Genomic DNA, 14,959 nt, shown 5'->3' with positions numbered 1-14,959 from the left:
ACTTGCAGCTCAGTATCTCAAACAGTGATCATGCTCGACTGAGTACAACTGTTGTGTGTTTGGGCAAAAGGATTTCCTGCAAACACATCATTATTTTAAGAAATAAGGGGCCATGTATAAGGAATAATGTTGAGGTTTGCTTTCATTTTTAAAGTTTCCTGTTTATAGCCATTTGTGATCTACTTATTAACTTACCCTTGTAAAGGTGATAATCGTTGTTCTCATCTTGTGGCTTATCAATTTTCAAACTGGATACAACAACTGCTATATTTTATATAGCCAAATAGCATAATACAGGCTTCAAAACTGAACCTCGATACAATATGCCAATAAATGAACAACATTTCAGCATCAAAAACCAAAACAATTCATTAGCACATTAGCAGAGTACTACTTATAAATCATTAATAAGTTTCATAAAAACTACCACACGATTTGCATATTTTGGAACAAAAGAAAATACATAAATTACAACACTAGTCACTGGTGGAACGTACCTTTTCGCCAAACACAAAGAATGGGTATGGAAAATGCTGTTCAAAATTACTGCAGTTGACAGACGTTTTGTGAATCAATGCAGCCTTGGATTCTGTGGTCAGAACCTATAAAGAAATAAAACTTCAATGTACTCAGTGTTTATTGATTTCAGAATAAAAATGTCATCACATTTCATCAATGTACTCAGTGTTTATTGATTTCAGAATAAAAATTTCATCACATTCTCAAAACCTCCATTTCATATTTTGTCTCGCACCTGCAACCGTTAAAGTAAAAGTTAACGACTAATATTCAACTCAGTTGTTTGAATTTACCGAGACATATCTCATACTTGTTTTGGGTACAGAATAGAGAAACCCAGCATGCACTCTCTTACCTTTCTTTTTTCCTTGTGGAAGCATACGTTGGGATAGAGGCCCATGCACATGAAGGCAACCACCATATCGAGCTTGGGATCCGGCCCATAGTAATTAAACACCTGAGGTATCATGCACTCTTCTGGGAACCCAGCGGATGTCAGAAGCTCTTTTAATTGATTCTGCAAGAAAGAACACAATTGTCAGTTGCTAAAGATACATTTCTTAATAAAAAACTACAACTTTACTTCAAATTATTAATTATTTCTCGATCCCTCTAAGCAGAACATGCTGAACAAGTTACTGAATATTTAAGGGTGTGTTTTACAAAACAAAGGTACACACTTTATACATTTATATTAATTTAAAAAGTAACAAAATGCAAGTTTCGTATTAAATTTCAGGGAATACGGTGAAGGTGTAGTCAATGTACAAAGGCAGAACAAAGACATAAAATAACCAAAGTGCAGAAATGGTACCTTAGCTTCCCAGGTGACTCGAAGTGTAGGCATTGAGAGCATCTTAGCATCACAGAATCCAAGCTCCGCATCCTCTCCTCCCATCCTGGCTTCCTCCCACGCTTGGAACGCATTCAGCATAGCCACATGATCAGAGTAGCGGTTCCCGGCAAAGGACTTTTGCTGATATGTCAATCTCCTTTGGTCCATACCTTAACAAAAAAAAAGATATAGTGTAACTTACTTGCAAAGATTATGTTGTGAAGGTGTAATTCCTTATACAAATGTGACACACCAAATATTGTACTCAAATAAATGTTTGGGACATTCCAGCATTACGAGTAATGTAAGATTCTAGGCATGAGATTGAATTAAAATATTCATAATGGTCGGTTTGCACTGAAATTTGAATTACCGGTAATACTGATATCACCCCAGCCATAAGCATAACTTGAGACCTAACTTTGGGGGGCAGAATCAAAAAGTTTTCAAGCTCACAAAAATAACATCCACAACTATTTGGATAAATAACCGTCACATTTGCAAAAATCATAAAAATTACTAGTTACGTTGCTCCTCAGGTTAAAGGAGGTTTACAAAAGTACCATTACCTGTAATGTAATTTTTAATAAACATAATTCTATTTTGGACGGGGGGCAATAAAATTTGAAAAACCTATTACATTTACTAATTTTATACTGTGCACTTTCTTTATGTATTACTCGAACTGTGCTGGATCAACTGGCATGGGCAAAATATTTTGTTATTTGTGTAAAATATGTGCTTATTTAGTCCTTTTTAAATGTAAAATGTTTCTGAATTTGAAATAAGTAAGTAACTTAAGGTAAGGAACCTAACCACACTAACTGAACGTTGCAAGTGTTAGATAGGCCTACATTCTGACTTGGGTGCTGCGGAAAAATTTTGAAACACTAAGGGTGCCGTGAAATGAAAAAGTTTGGTATATGGCATACATGAAACCATAAATACCCATTTCATATATTGTTAAGATTGTTTGAATGTAGATCTCAATAATTGCTACAATGTTCGATTATTGCTATCTGGTAATATTGGTTCAAAGTGGCTTTTTGGTCCTGGTATAGAAATTACGAAGCTTTAAGACCCAAGTGATAAGTAGAACCTGCCACTTGGAAACAAAGTTACAGAAATAAATGCAACCTTTCGAACTGAAATGACACAACAAAGTTAATGTCACTTGCATGTAACTCAGACTGGAACATTTTTTCAACAGCATGCATCAATCTGTTGGTCACTCATGCACAGCAACTTTTTTCTTTTCACAGACTCAATGATACATGTATTGCTTGTCACTTTCATGTGAAACCCCCATGTTGCTTCTTACTTGTCACTATGGTCTGAAAGCTCCCTTAAATGAAAAAAGCATAAAGAAATACCTAGAAACGTGCAAAGCATCAGACTGTGCCTACCTGTTGTGAAAACTTCTGGGAATGTAGAGCTGTTAGCAGCCATGGTGCTTAGGGCATCTCCACACATAAAGATGCAACCAATCACCATCATTTTTCCTAGCCTCGGATCAATTGGGAGCCTTGCCAAAATACGTCCTAATGGTGTTAGTTCATCCATTTCATCCAAGCACTTCATCTCTGAAAGAAGGGCATACATACATTACTTTATCTCATTGTGACATACATTTCCAGCTGAAACTTTATTATCTTGTAGATGGTGTGCAGTTATTATAGGGATGGATACAGATTAATTATAAACTGGTACTGACAAAGTAATAAAAAATGTTCCAATACCAATAACAAATATAGTAAGGCTTTGCTGCCTTTGGCTGCCACCAGGGCAACGTTTTCCTAACTTTCCTTTCCGCTATGATATTCAATGCTCTAGAACAGTGGTTCCCAACATGTGTGCCGCAAAACTTTGCAAACTTTGTGATATTGCTGGTAAGAATTATTAGTTTAATTTCATTCAATAACACAATATTTATTGTTACGCAAAGAACAAGTGAATAATATTCAATATAAATTTAAATAATATTCAAGAAATGAACTTATTTTACAGGTGATGTATTTGCTAACAGATAAGCTAAAACCTTAAAGAAAGACATTTGAATTATTAATGAGACACTTGAGCTTGTTGCTTCATACACAAAAGTTCAATTCCTGGTGCAATTGAAGACAAACACACACACATTTCCTGTTCAACTGAGAGAAGTCTCTCCTGCTTCTTGTTTTTGATTTTGTTAGCGTCGAAAAGCCCAGTTGCACAAGTAGGTGGTTGTAAAATGTACTTGTTCTTTGCTAACATCAAAAACTTGGTAAGTGGTAGTTCACCATCAGTTGAAATGTTCGGTCTGTCTGAAGTTCTGCGAGCTGCTCTTCTCGCTCCATAGAAAGTTCGGTGATTGATTCTGGGGGCATAGCATAAGGATTGCGTACCCAATCATAATTGTCAACAGTAATGGAGGGGAAATATTATGCCATGTTATTCTGAAGAGCCATGATGTGATTTAAAATTAGTTGCGATGTAATATTCCCCTGCGGATCTGCCTCGAAAGTCAGAGGAAACATTTTAAGATTTTCTTCTCCACATGTGATTTCCATATTCCAAGTTTTTGTAAGAACCTGTTGAGTTTGTAGGTTAACGTCAGCAATTTTTCTTGCTTTCCTTGCATACTCTCATTTAGGTAATTTAAATGGCGAAAAATATCAGACAAGTATTCTACCTTTGCACACCACTGATCGTCATTCAACAGAGCAGCAAAGTCTGGCTTTTCGATGCTAAACAAATTTAATATCTCTTCTCTCAGCTCATAAAATCTCTCCAGGACTTTTACCTTTTGACAACAAGCGGATCTCAGTATGGAGAACCAAAGTATCATGTTGAGATCCCGCTTCGTCGCACATTTGTTTCAGAAGTCTTGTCTTAAGAGGCCTAGACTTAACGAAATTCACCATGCTAACGACCGAGTCTAAAACACTTCGAGGTTCGGTTGGAATAGTCTTTGTCATTTGAGCCTCAATGATGTACGAAGCAATGTGTTGAACCAACATTCGGAAAATCTTGTTTCGATCTTGAAACAAATCCTTTGAATATTCCAGTCATTGCTGGTGTACCGTCTGTATGTATAAACAGAAACACAATTTTTCCAGGACAGTCCACTTTGTTCCAAGACACTGGATATGCAATTACACACATCTGCTCTGGTTGACGTTGATGGCAATTCAGTACATGAAAGAAATTGTTCAGTAATGGAATCCTCTTCAACAAATCTGATGTAACTGAGTAATTGACATTTCTTACTTATATAAGTTGACTCATCGATCTGTAGTGAAAATACTCAACCGTCGCTTAGCTTTTCATGTACGTACATGGCACTGGATATCTGAAGACATGTTATCAATCCTTCTCGGCGCTGTCACCTAACATTGATTTCACAATTTCTTTGCAGGTAGTGTGGGCCTGCATTTTTTTCGCTACTATTTTGGCAACTTTATAACTGGCCACTAGTGCTTTTTCAGCAATATTTTCTCTACTTACCATAAGCTTTGCTTGCGTATTTTCTGATGACAACAATTGGCTAAAATAGTTCTTATCTTTCTCAGATAAGTGACTATGTTTGGTGTTCAAATGTCTTTTCAATTTACTAGGAACCATGGATTTGTTGCTGTTTCTCCACACTCAACACATTTTGGTACAGGATGGTTTTCAGGTCCGCTGAATGTAAATCCAAAGTTTAAATAACTTTCTTGGTACTTACGGATTGTTCCAGCAGGTTCTACGGTGCCCTTTGCTGTTTTCACGACACTTGCACTTAGAATTGGTTAGTTCTCACTTTTGTCACTGTTCAACGATTCCGTAACTGTCTCATCTTCAACTTTCCTCCTTTTCACCAAAAACTTATCCATACTGAAGCTAAATAACACCAGAACCCGGATAAAAATATGTTACGACTGCCAGTCTACAAACAACTGACTTGTGAAGGCAAGCTGCGCTGTTGACAAGTTGTACGTCAGTCACCACTCCCACTGTGGCCAACTCGTACGTTAGTGTGCCGTGGGATCTCACTACATAGTATAGTGCACCATGAGCAAAAAAAGGTTTGGAACCACTGCTCTAGAACGAATAGATTTTGGAATATCGTAGTGTTTTTTTTTTTTTTTAAAGGAAAGTAATATTAAAAACTTGCACAGAGATTTACTTTAAACAGTTTAATCTCACACCATGTGTTGTCAGCATCATAAATTTAAGACATTTATGGTCTTAGGATCAATATCATTCCTTTCTTAGGGTTGGAAAGGTTATAAGAAGCAACACACGATAAAAATGTTCTTATGTACAAAACACAAAAAAATAAACAGGATGATAAAATACTTATTCAGGGTGCCTACAAAAATAACAAATACAAAATTCTGGACTTTTTCTTGACCTTTCCCCCCTTTTCTTTAATTTATTTAAGTATAGTTGGAAATTAAGAAAATAGATCTGTTTTATTCAAAGAAAACTCCCTACCACAAGGGCGGTTAAGATACAAATTGAAGCTGTATTTTAACAAGAGATTTAGACTTGCTTTCATTATTAATGAATGTAATTAATTAATAAAATTAATGTTTCAAACTTCGTCCTGGATGGGGAATGGCCACATTACTTTCTTGTTTTTACAAAACTTCATACATACAAGAATGTAATTCTTAAGAAACAAAATGAACAAATCTTAATCACAATTCAATACAATTTTAGATTTCCAAATATTCAATTTTAGCAAATCCCAGTACAGGTATATAACAATGTAAATTCACTATACTGTAAAACAATAGCAAAAATTCTTGACCACGAGCATAGTTTCTTGACTGGTAGACACCCTGTTATTTCTCTTGTAGTCTACGCTTGTTACAAGCATAAAAACGCAATTTCCTTTGTGACGTTTCAGGAGAACGCACGCTCCCTTCATCACACATTTATTTTTAGTATGATTAAAGATACAGTGATATATCTGTACATACTGTATCTTTAATCAAACTAAAAATAAATGTCTGATGAAGAAAGCGAGTCTTCTCCTGAAACGTGTAAAAAAAGAACAAAAAAAAACGGTGTTCTTATGCTTCTAACAATCATAGACTAGAAGAAAAATAATTATACAACGCAAGCAATATATACATATAATACGATTTTAAAAAATGATAAAAGACACCTGACACCAAGCTTATGACTCCAAGTTAGAGTCATAATCAGGGCTGATCAAGAGAGAAAAAAGTAGCAATTCTTATGTCGCTACTTGCTTTGTCTGTAGCCATATTGGAATTGCTGCTTCTTCCTCTCCGCATTAAAAATTTACATGAATTATACATTCATAAAATAATAACAAAATGATAGGATTGTGACCTCCATTGAAGGTTAATTATGAACCAGTAAAATTATTTAACACTTACAATTAAGAAAATTATATATCAACATGCTTTATTGATGATAAATCGATTGATTAATTAGATTTATTTTGCTTCATTTCCTGCCACTTTTGGTTATCACGAAGTTAAGGATAAATGGTGATGTAATGAAATTGATGAAAGGATGGCCACAAACACACATGCACAGGACACAACAATATACAGAGATTATACTAGCTGTAAGTTTAGATGCCAGAAACCAGTTATTCTGCAACAATGAAGTCTGGAGTGCAGAAGGTCGTTCGCTTTATATCCGACCATGTTTGACGGGTACCCACCTTAAGAGATACTGCGCCACCACCACAGATCATGTTCTATTGGATCCCCAGCATTGTGGACAATCGCCCAGCATCGCAGTTTCCATTGCAGCAACCTCCGGCGCAGGACAGGGAATTCTGTCCCACTCCTCACTGCAAGCTTTCCATAGACCATCCAGGGTGAGCGGGCGGCGATGTTGAAGACGTCGTTTCAACAGTCCAAATGCGCAAAAATCAATTGGACTGGCATCTGGGCTTTTCACAGGAATGTCTTCAAACGGAATGACACGAATTCCTAATTCCTCTGCCATTTCCTGATAAAAACGTAGTGATGTTCAGGCGGTATGACTCAAAAGCCTTGGCCATATGGATCATCACCCGGTTCGTGTCCATTCCATACAATTTTGGGATGTCTCTACGATAGGTGTTAGAATGGAGTATTGGAAGTATCTGGCATTCACCTTCACGTTTTTGTCCACCTTGCATATCATCAACTTACCCTCATATCCGAATCCTGTCACAACCATAAAGCCTTCCCCTGCACTGACAAACAAAGTTGCTGCGCCCCTTGCCATCAATGTCACGGTATGTGATCGCCCGAATGTGACCACCAGCAGTGAGATGGACATATGTTTCATCTATTGTGACAACTTTCTTCCATTTGGAACCCGCAAGGTACCTTTCATACAGGTTAACATTGCGTACGTATGAAAACTTATCATGGAAAAGGGCCATTACGTAACCCTCCCAATACCGGTTGATTTTCGGCACCATTTCATAACATTCACTACCAACACTCGCGCACCTACAAGGTCAGACACAACACATGCTCCTGCCAGCAGACCCATAGTTCCAGCATGATACGCCAGGTGGCAGCACCGAATCGACAATGGTCGGATATAAAGCGAACAACCTCTGTATACTACGTGGTGGGGGTGTGTGGGACAATGATTTTTTGGTTGGGACAGGAAATTTTTTTAATCCTGGCATTCAGGATGGGTAAAATTCACAATTTCCAGACACGGTGAAAATCTTGAATTATACACACTATTTTTCTCTTAAGTGATTGTTTTTTTGCATTTCTGCAATAAAAACTAAAAATTTCTAAGATGTTTCATACACTTAAATTCAGAGAATTAACCACTTTTAAAAATCGGCCATTTAGAATTTCCCAGGCTGTTCGGGATCCTGAAGGAAATCATTTCTTGAAAGTCAGGATTGCTACGGGAATTATTTTTCCCCGATCCTGGTACCAACCGTTCAGGATCCAGCACACCCCTACTATGTGGAATAAAGGTTGACATTTAGGTGTCTCCAGAAAGGATCAATCACCTCTCACACACTGGAAATAACACACTCATTAATCTTCCATGCACCCCCAAGTTAATATTAAAGATATTATGAGAACGCTAAGGAGTCCTCACCTCTCAGCAGCACTTCAGCTTCTATCACAGCATCAATTGGTGGAGGTTCGATGGCTTTGCTCAGGAACTGGCCAATCGCTCCAAGTCTCAGGAGTTTGATTGACAAAGCCAACTCGTGTAATGGAGTTCGGAACATTTCTGGAGTCATGTGCTCGTCCAACTTCTCAAAGCGAGACTGCAAACATTCAAATTAACAATGTTATGCATTAATTTCACAGTGGTATCAACAGCTTACAATGTCAGAAAATTATAGCTTAGTCAATACCACTTTTAACAAACAGTGATACTAATGCCAATACTCTTATCAATCCGCAAAAATACTTGAACATCTTAGCACTTAATGTTGTTCAGAGTATTTACATTAATTTTGATATATAAGTATTCAACTGCAAATATGCCATATCAACCTACCAGTGTTATTTTTATTTGTAAGTTCACATGTAAGAATCATAAAATTAAAACAACGATAATCACAAAATCAATTCCTCCCCACAATTGTAATGCTAAGGTAATGAAAATTTTGCATAATTGTTAGGATATGTTTACTCTGGCATTTTGTGGGCACTGCAAGATACATGGACTACGGCAACCCATCCAGTGATAACAAGCAATACTTTTTCCAGACCAGCGGGTGTCAAGGAATGATGCGTGCGCAAGGGGTTTGCACTCCTTCTGTCAAGCAAAATTCTCTAACTTTTCCAGGTATAATGCTTAACACAATAAAATACATGTCTTCATTTTTTCATGGTAATCAAATGAATGACATTTATTCAACACTATTGAAAAAATGAAAATACATAAAAATAATGCACAAATATCTATTACAATCAAAGAACTTGTTGGGAGAAAAGTTGTATGCACCAATAAATTCATTTTACCTGACTTTTCAGATTGAATCTATTTTACACAATTCCATGATTTTTCTATGTAACTTTTTACCCCTAAGTGAACTTCCTTGACTTATCAATGACATTTTCTTTTACCCGTACAATAATTTCCCTGAGTTTCTCATGATCTTTTTACCCCTTCAGCTAATTTCCCTGATTTTTCCATAACCTTCTTACCCCTAAGCTAACTTCCATGACTTTTCCATGACCATTTTACCCCTAAGCTAATTTCACTGACTATTCCATGACCTCTTTACCCCTAAGCTAACTTCCCTGACTTTTCCAAGCCAGTGTGTAGTATAAGAATGTTTGCAACAAAATTAGTTCCATACACAAGTTGTAAACAATTTTAAAATAGGAGGAAACTTGTCAGATTCCCTGTAATATACAATGCAGTTGCAGTTATAGTGGATGCACTGAAACTGAGAATACAACTGTAATTTAATCAAATGATGAACAATGAGCCTACCCTGCTGCATAGGTGGAAGCAGAATCCTGGCCTCACACGTCCAGCTCGCCCTTTCCTTTGCTCCAGATTGGTTTTCGATGCCCAGACCGTCGCATAGTTTGTCATGTTGTTGTGAGAAGTGAACAGCTTCATTTTGGCTTTGCAGCTGTCGATCACGTACACAACGTCATTAATGGTAACGGACGTCTCTGCAATGTTGGTTGACAGGATAATCTGAAGAGTGAAAAGGAAGAAAGGTGTTTATCAAAAAAAAATCTGCATCAAACTCCAAGTTATGGTAAAATTAAAATCTGACTTACCTTGTAGCCTGAGAACTAAAGGAAACAGCATGAAACACATAAAAAACATTGTCGGAGCTTGAAACCCATTCTCAGTGTCATCATTAGAGAGAAAAAAAGTTAGAGGAAGCAATCAATGGAAGTTGGATGGCATTTGCTTCATGCTAGGTGTTCTAGTAATTGCCCATTGTGTGCAAGTGATTTACGTTGAATTCTCAAGCTTGAGACACAGGGTGTCTACAATTTCATACAAACAAAATTTCCTGACTTTTCCACGTTTTCCAGGCTAAGAACCAAAATTTTCCAGACCAATCCATTTGAGCAATTCATGTATTTAAATAAACATGTTTGCTAAATTTTAGCTAAACATCACGCTTAGAATCCAACTTAACCTGTTTTATAATATTAAGTTCACATGTAAAAGTAATAAAAAGAGGGGAAATTGAGCAGAAACTGACTGTTGCAAAGGAGTATCAGAAGTAAGCTTTTATGTAATACTAGCTGATTACCCGGCATTGCTCGGGTATTTATTTATCCCAATCTTGTATTAGACAGGAAAATAATGAATTCTAACTATAGTGTAAAATGTAACTAATTTTAAATATGATCGTGGATGTCACCAATTAGCTTAGCGACTCCGAAAACTATGGATTCGACACTAATCTAGGTCATTTGTGGCATTTTATTTTTCACCCCCTCTCACCCATGCTGATAGGTCATGAACTTGGAGTTGAACCGCATTGGGAGTGTCACAAGAACTATGGGGGCCTCCCCCATGGCGCAGTGGTAGCGTCATTGCCTTGTAATCAAGGGGTCCCGGGTTCGATACCCGCTGGAGGCACAAGTGGTTCGGATCCCACTTTAAACTGTAGGTCCAGTCCCGATTAGCCTTACTGTGCATAAAGTGGACTTAAAACAGCAGCAAACAAGAACTATGGATTCCATTCGCAACACAGCTTGAATGTTAGACAACCCGAGAAACACTATCATTGTGCAGATTGCATAGTGTCACGAATGTCTGTTTGTGCGGAATTTAATATGTTTAATATTTTATGTCACCCCTTCCCACCCCACCCCTAGGGGTGCCAGGGGTGTCTTACTCCATAAATATTATTTCCACATTGCAAGTGATACGTGTACCAAGTTTGGTTGAAATTGCTCCAGGCATTCGAGTTATGCCGGAACAAAAATATATACACACCCACCCACACATATACATCCATTTTTATATACAGTAAACTTTTCTTAATTCGAACTCCAAGGGGCAAAAAAAAAATATCAAATTACCAAAATTCGAATTAACCAGAATATAATAAAATGAAATAACACCAATGAAATAACACACTGTATTAAAACGCAAACAGTACACCTTACCTCACAACTGCTAAGTTTTATCCATATCTCCATCCAGGAACAGTACACTAACATTGTTTTAGATAGGGGTTTCAAGGGGTATAGGCTTTTGTTCGAATTATCCAAGTTCGAATTAAAGAGAGCACACTGTATATAGATTTGCCACATATTTGCTTATGGTTAACAAAGAATTATTTTTACATAAAAAATAACAATTATAGCATAAATAATGGATAATCATGGTAAAATTAACAAAAATTGCAACAAGAAATTGGTAAATTCCATTAACCACTTACTGTAGAATATTTCTACTTGAAAATATTTCAAAACATGACCTTTTCCTAGAGTATTTAACACACAGTTTCTAATGCAACTACTAGTAATACCCTGTATATCAAATTGAAGTATAACTTGAAATTTCTTGCTTGCTCTAATTTCTTAGTTTGCTCAAAAACCTGCTTTTAGTGCACTACCACAAAATGTTGATTTTTCCATAAACACAGAATTGAATTTCTCTAAAAAGCAAATTCCCAGACTTTTCCAGACTAGTACACTCTTGACAAATTCTTGTTACTTCCCATGCCCTTCAAATCCACGCTGGCACTGCCAAATTGACCCTCCACCCCAAAGGAAGGGCTAAGAATAGATTTAAACAATAACAACTTAAAACTTATTTTAAAGTTTTCCCCCCATGAGAGCTGCCAGGAAAAGAAAAAGCGGAGGTCCAATCTTTCCCACCTGTTTTGAGTATTTTATGAAGTAAAAATTAAAAACTAACTTTTGTAACTCCATCAGGAACAGGCTCGAACACTCTCCTCTGATCTTCTCTTGGTAACTGAGAATGTAGTGGGATTATGCAGTATTCAGGAGTTCCTATGAACGAAAAAAATCACTTAGAACAAATACATTTTAAATGAATTCTTTTTCAGAAAGGACAGAAACATTGCACTGCTTTTAAATTATTAAAATTAAAAATTCTAAATTTCGAACTCAAACTTGTCTGTGTTATTTCCACCTTACAGTTGTGAAATACAACATTACATATTCGTCATTCGTATTTTTTTGTCACCGTTTGTCATTGTTTCTGCTACGTGTAGCTAATCGCAACACCGTGATGATTAGATGACATTCATGAACGGATTGAAAAAGTTGACCACTAAGCATGCTCAGATACCAAACTAGAGACAACATTTCATTTTTCACCACACGTCTTGACAAACATTTTCTCAAAAGTTCTGTATCCTCAATTTTTAGACAAAAACAAACAAACAAAAATCTTTTTCTGGAGGTGAAAACAAAAAGTTAATTTTATCTCACTTAAGAATGTATGGTCAAGTTTACAAAACGAAGGAGAAATAGGTCCTTATTTGTTAAAAACAAGATAAAAATACAAAATGGTGAACATTCAGGGAGTATGGAAAATGCAGACTTTTTATTATTGCAACAATATTTTAGGGAGAAATTGATTTTATGATTAAATTATGAATATTTTAAAGCAACAGACTGGCAGGAATTACTGTGGTATACCTTCAGTGAAAAATATATACAGTTGAACCTCTATTGTTAAGTTTTTCAGGTGACTAAGCTGAATAAACTTAAAATGTGGAAAAAATGTAAAATCAAGGAAAATTTTATGGACCATCAAGATTGAATGTATAATGCCAGAAACTGTAAAATCTGGGAATGTAAAATCGAGGATCCTCTGTATATTAAAATCAAATGTTGTGAATGACTTTCAGCTGTTAAATTTTGAAGTGAGTGTCGGTAGAAGTGGTTATCACCTCAAGTTCTACTGAAAACCATCTGGCAGTGAAAGTGTAGACTTGCACCTTTTCAACATATATACGTATTATACTTCACTTTTCCATATTTAGAGAAAGAATATATGTATGCTAAAATAAATTACTCCCGAGTGTTTACACGAGGCATAAAATCTACCAATACACAATTTTATGAATGCTATAGTATTAACTTAAAAATACTAACCAAAAATTGGATGCTGCTTCAGGTGGCGCATCAAGGCAAATATTAAGTTCCATCCAGGTAGAAACACCAAAACAGCTCCATTGATTTTAAGTGTTTTGACGTACTTCAACAGCTCCTGTGGAACAGTGAAAAACATTATGTTATTTGGAAGTTTGGAAAGAATCATAGTTTACAAAAAATGTTCCTGTAGTAAATGACTGCATGAAACAAAATTTCAAAATAGGACATTAACCATTATAGGCACATGGTGTGTCCTGGTAAAAGTACCGATATTTTAATCAATCCTAAATGTATAAATAAGCATCCTCCAATACATATTATTTTTAAAGATATTAACACAATTCATATGAGTTAGTGTTGTAAAGCAAATGTCTAACATGAAGTTCCTTTTCATGGCGATTATGCAGTGGTGTGGATCTCACTACAAACTGTAGGTACAGTCTTAATTAGACTAAAAATAAAGTGGACTTGACCCTTTCAGTTTGTGTCACACCCAATGGGACACTGATAGGTTCCGGTTCCACTCGTAAGTTGGACAGGTACTCTGTGTGTATGAGCAAATTATCCAGGGTACTTCAAAATTATTCATCCAATTTAAAATACTTTTAAGTTGCAACGTTATTAGTGGTGAATGGTACATCCACATAAGGGGCAACTTGTAAAATTTCGTATCACTGTTTGCTTACTTGCTACATGTGACTTCTCTTGTTAAAGTCCGCGCGTTCATTATATCCCCATCGGCAACCCTTTGATAAAACTTAACACTGGAAACAATAGCCAACAATAGCCAGACCGCTTCCGATAAGCGCGTGCACTCAGACGTTGTTGCCACATTTTCTTTACATTTCTTGTAGTTGCAAGGTGGAGCAGGCGGGTGCGTGAGTCTTTTCTCTTTACATATTGTTTAATTTGTTTGTTTCTCTTTCTTTTTCTTTACCCTTTCCTTCAATTTGGCAACATCGCTTTCCTACTCCACTTTCTTGAAAAGAAACCGCCCGCTTGGGTGTTTCTTTTAACAAAGAGCACCGCTCCCTTTGTTAACCGCTGGGGATATAATGAACGCGCGGACTTGAACAACACAACTGCATCATACAGAAATACTTCTCGTGAACTTGCCATTTTTCTTAAATTGCATGCTGTAAAATCTATAGCATCAGTGGTGTCATCTAGCCATGTGATATGAAATTTAATGAGTAGGAACGATACAATACTGATATCCTTACAGATTCCCACCAATACCAATCTAATACTTGAAAATTACAGCAGTTCAGAATAATTATTAATTTTAATGTCCAAAATATCCCCTCCAGGGAACGCTGCCTTAAAGTAGCACTGACCATGCAGTAGGAGGGGTTTGAGTGCTTTGTTGAGGCTGAGAGCTATGCCAGCGGTAGATTTTTCTACCAGCAGGGTCACCCATGCTGGACAGGTCTCAGAAGAGAAGCCAGACTAAGGCGTTAGGCGTTCTGCAATGCCCCATCTTACCTATTGTATCCTATCCTAATATTCCTACCCAGTCCCAAACAAACAAATGCGAACATCTGCATCTGTGTCCCACATT

At 36.6% G+C, this 14,959-nt stretch overlaps 1 protein-coding gene across 2 annotated transcripts in view; it reads right to left on the bottom strand.

The window, feature by feature from the left end:
- mle (dosage compensation regulator mle) overlaps window positions 1–14,959 on the bottom strand; it is a 116,844-nt gene that overhangs the window by 23,018 nt on the left and 78,867 nt on the right. For both annotated transcript variants that reach the window (XM_083134173.1, XM_083134174.1), the window contains 8 exons: window positions 13,399–13,513; window positions 12,191–12,285; window positions 9,782–9,994; window positions 8,426–8,600; window positions 2,761–2,937; window positions 1,334–1,524; window positions 875–1,036; window positions 498–602 (listed from right to left, as the gene is read on the bottom strand). In XM_083134173.1, coding sequence (XP_082990299.1) covers window positions 498–602; window positions 875–1,036; window positions 1,334–1,524; window positions 2,761–2,937; window positions 8,426–8,600; window positions 9,782–9,994; window positions 12,191–12,285; window positions 13,399–13,513 — 1,233 coding nt within the window. The remainder of the gene's footprint in view (window positions 1–497; window positions 603–874; window positions 1,037–1,333; window positions 1,525–2,760; window positions 2,938–8,425; window positions 8,601–9,781; window positions 9,995–12,190; window positions 12,286–13,398; window positions 13,514–14,959) is intronic.

The sequence above is a fragment of the Lepisma saccharinum genome, chromosome 13 (assembly GCF_977018435.1).
Source record: "Lepisma saccharinum chromosome 13, izLepSacc3.1, whole genome shotgun sequence".
Classification (NCBI taxonomy): Eukaryota; Metazoa; Arthropoda; class Insecta; order Zygentoma; family Lepismatidae; genus Lepisma; species Lepisma saccharinum.
Note: the sequence above shows the minus strand (reverse complement) of the source record. Positions and strands in the feature narration are given on the sequence as shown.